The sequence below is a fragment of the Colobus angolensis genome, unplaced genomic scaffold, assembly GCF_000951035.1.
Source record: "Colobus angolensis palliatus isolate OR3802 unplaced genomic scaffold, Cang.pa_1.0 Scaffold1552, whole genome shotgun sequence".
Taxonomy (NCBI): domain Eukaryota; kingdom Metazoa; phylum Chordata; class Mammalia; order Primates; family Cercopithecidae; genus Colobus; species Colobus angolensis.
Window position 1 is genome coordinate 23,574 of NW_012114658.1, and position 2,445 is coordinate 26,018.

Sequence of the window (2,445 nt, forward strand, 5' to 3'; positions counted from 1 at the left end):
ATCTCTGAAGCCCCTTCCACTGCCCTCAGTCAGGGTGTGCTCAGGGAACACAAACTCATTTTATAAAGCAGCCTCAAGGCCTTTTTGAAAAAAGGCAGGATATAAATTAAAATGGACACAGCGGAAACTCATTCTATATCTGCACAAGCCACACATTACAAGGAAGATTAGACAATTGTGAAGCGTGGGCATTTGGGGGAAATATCCAGGCTCTGGCCCCGTCCCTCTTGCTATGTGAGCCTGAACAAAGGCTTCAGTGCCCCATCTGATAAATGGGGAGCTGGTCTAAATCAGGCGTTTTCAAATTAGGTTTCAAAAACCCATCAGACAGAGTAACTCTGTTTTGACTGTTCTATGCATTAGATTTCATTGTAGCAAAAAACAATAAAAAAAAAATCTGAAAAACCACTGAATTGGAAAATCTAAGATCTACTCAGTGCTCTAGTGGTCCAAGATTCTAAATTCTAAAATCAAAGGGAAATATTTTCAACGATCTGGTTGTTAGGACGTTTCCAACATGGAGATTATTACATTTTATTAGTACTTCATCCCCAAGAAGTAGAGAGACTGGGGGCTATGATCCCCAAGTCAAGGCCAAGGTTGAAGCAATCTGTTGGAGACCATAAAGCCAGGGCAGAAATAAGGACCCTGGTGTCCTCTCTCCTCATAACAGTGGACCCCTAGCAGATGGGCCCTGGGTCATCGGTAGGAGCTCATGGTTGTTCCCTGGGAGATCAGAGGGACATCCCAGCAGCACATCCTTTCCTCTCCAGGGCCCTGGGCAGGACCTGATAGCAGGAGACAGATAATGAGCTGCCGATTATTCAGACTGCAGCATTTTTGCTGAGTCGGGAACAGACACTCCCCAACAAGAAATAAAATTAAACAGGCCCTTCTGTCCAGAAGCTTTAAATACACTGCCTAGCGTGAAGCGTGCTGGGGAGGGAAGAGCGGGATGGCAGTAACAGAGCTAAGTGGCAGGGGATTTAGGAACTAGGGGCCAAAGAGAAAAATACTAGCAGCATCTTTCTATGAAGCATAGAAAGAATGGTCCAAAATCCATTTTTCTTTGGCTTTGAGTAGTGGTTTATATTTACTTCTGAGAATAAATAGCCACAGTCAATCCGTTGATGAAGACACATGATAAACACTGGCTCAGGAAGGCTGTCCTTTCCCCAGCCTGACGTTCAGCTTCCCTTGGCTGCCCCCTCCTCGCTGTAGATGGGCAGCCTGGCCTCAGACTGGAAAGCAAAGCACGAGTCCCAGTCGCCCTGCCCTGACCCAGGGCCTGCTGGCTGCCTGGATGGATTCTGGCGTTTTGCTTCCCTCTCCTGCTGGGCAGCCAGCTATGTAGAGGAATACGTAGAGGTGATAAGCTAATTGAGTAGGTGATGATAACATCAAGGAGGTGAAACCCGGTAAAGGACAGTGCTGATGAAGAAAGAGAGCTTTTGTGATGTGCTTAACACCAATTCCCACCTCCAGGGAGGCTGAACCCGTCACTTCCCACCTGGATTCCAGAATAGAGCAAGAAGATACCTACTGCTTAGAACGATCCCGTTCCAGTTCCTGTGCTGAGAGGTGGCCCACGACTGGGTTGGGCTGCAGGGTCAGGCCAGGGGACTCTGGCAGTGCATGTGTGGGGTTCTGCTCTGGCATCTGTGTTGGAACCTAAAGAGGAAGGAGAAGGCACAAGTAGAGGGGCCAGGATGGCCTCCCCACCTTTATACACAGTTTCTAAAATCCTTCCCTCCTACAAGAGTGGAAGTGACAGCTCCTAGAATGACCAGGTCTTGGTCACTTCCAAACACACAAGGATCCAATAGATCCATTTCTTTTTCCTGCCCAGAATCTGAAATCCTCCTAATGACTAAGGTGCAAGACATCCACGTAGAGAGACAGGACTGAAGGGACTCTGAGTCAGGGAGAGGCATTTTTTCCAATATCCCACCAGCTCCAAGCCCTTCTGTTACCCAGGCCTCACACCCCCAAGTCCTACCTCCTTAGCTGGGCCTTCACCCTGGTCCTTTGGGGACTGCTCCTGGTCTGAAGAGTTCCCTTCCATGGCCCTCTCCACCTGGGCCTCTGTCCCCAGACTCTCCTCTTGAAGGGCTCTAGGCCCTGCAGGGAGCTCTGGGGTGCAGGGCTGGCTGGGAGGGTGGAGTGGCAAGGGGGAGCTGGGAAGGCTAAGAGGGAAAGGAGGGTTTGAGAGGCAGGATGTGGGCCAGGTGGGAGATCAGGGAGCGGGTGGGATCTCTGTGGCACCCAGGTCATATAGAGTCCATAAGGGACAGATGCTTAGGTGACAAATAGGCAGTAGCTGAGGGTAGGAGGAGTCAGGGATTTTCTGGTTTGAGAACACCCCTAAGTTCACCTTCTCTCAAATAGTAGGCCCTGCTCTTATGGGCTGGGGTGCCATTTACTCACTGGACACAGCACTGGGTG

General features: G+C 49.9%; 1 protein-coding gene across 1 annotated transcript in view; it reads right to left on the reverse strand.

The window, feature by feature from the left end:
- Positions 1-2,150, reverse strand: part of LOC105507947 (kinesin-like protein KIF18B) — a gene marked incomplete at both ends in the record, with an annotated part of 8,459 nt that extends 6,309 nt beyond the window's left edge. Inside the window, 2 exons of the mRNA XM_011936664.1 lie at positions 1,544-1,671; positions 2,000-2,150. Coding sequence (XP_011792054.1) covers positions 1,544-1,671; positions 2,000-2,150 — 279 coding nt within the window. The remainder of the gene's footprint in view (positions 1-1,543; positions 1,672-1,999) is intronic.
- Positions 2,151-2,445: the final 295 nt, after the last annotated feature.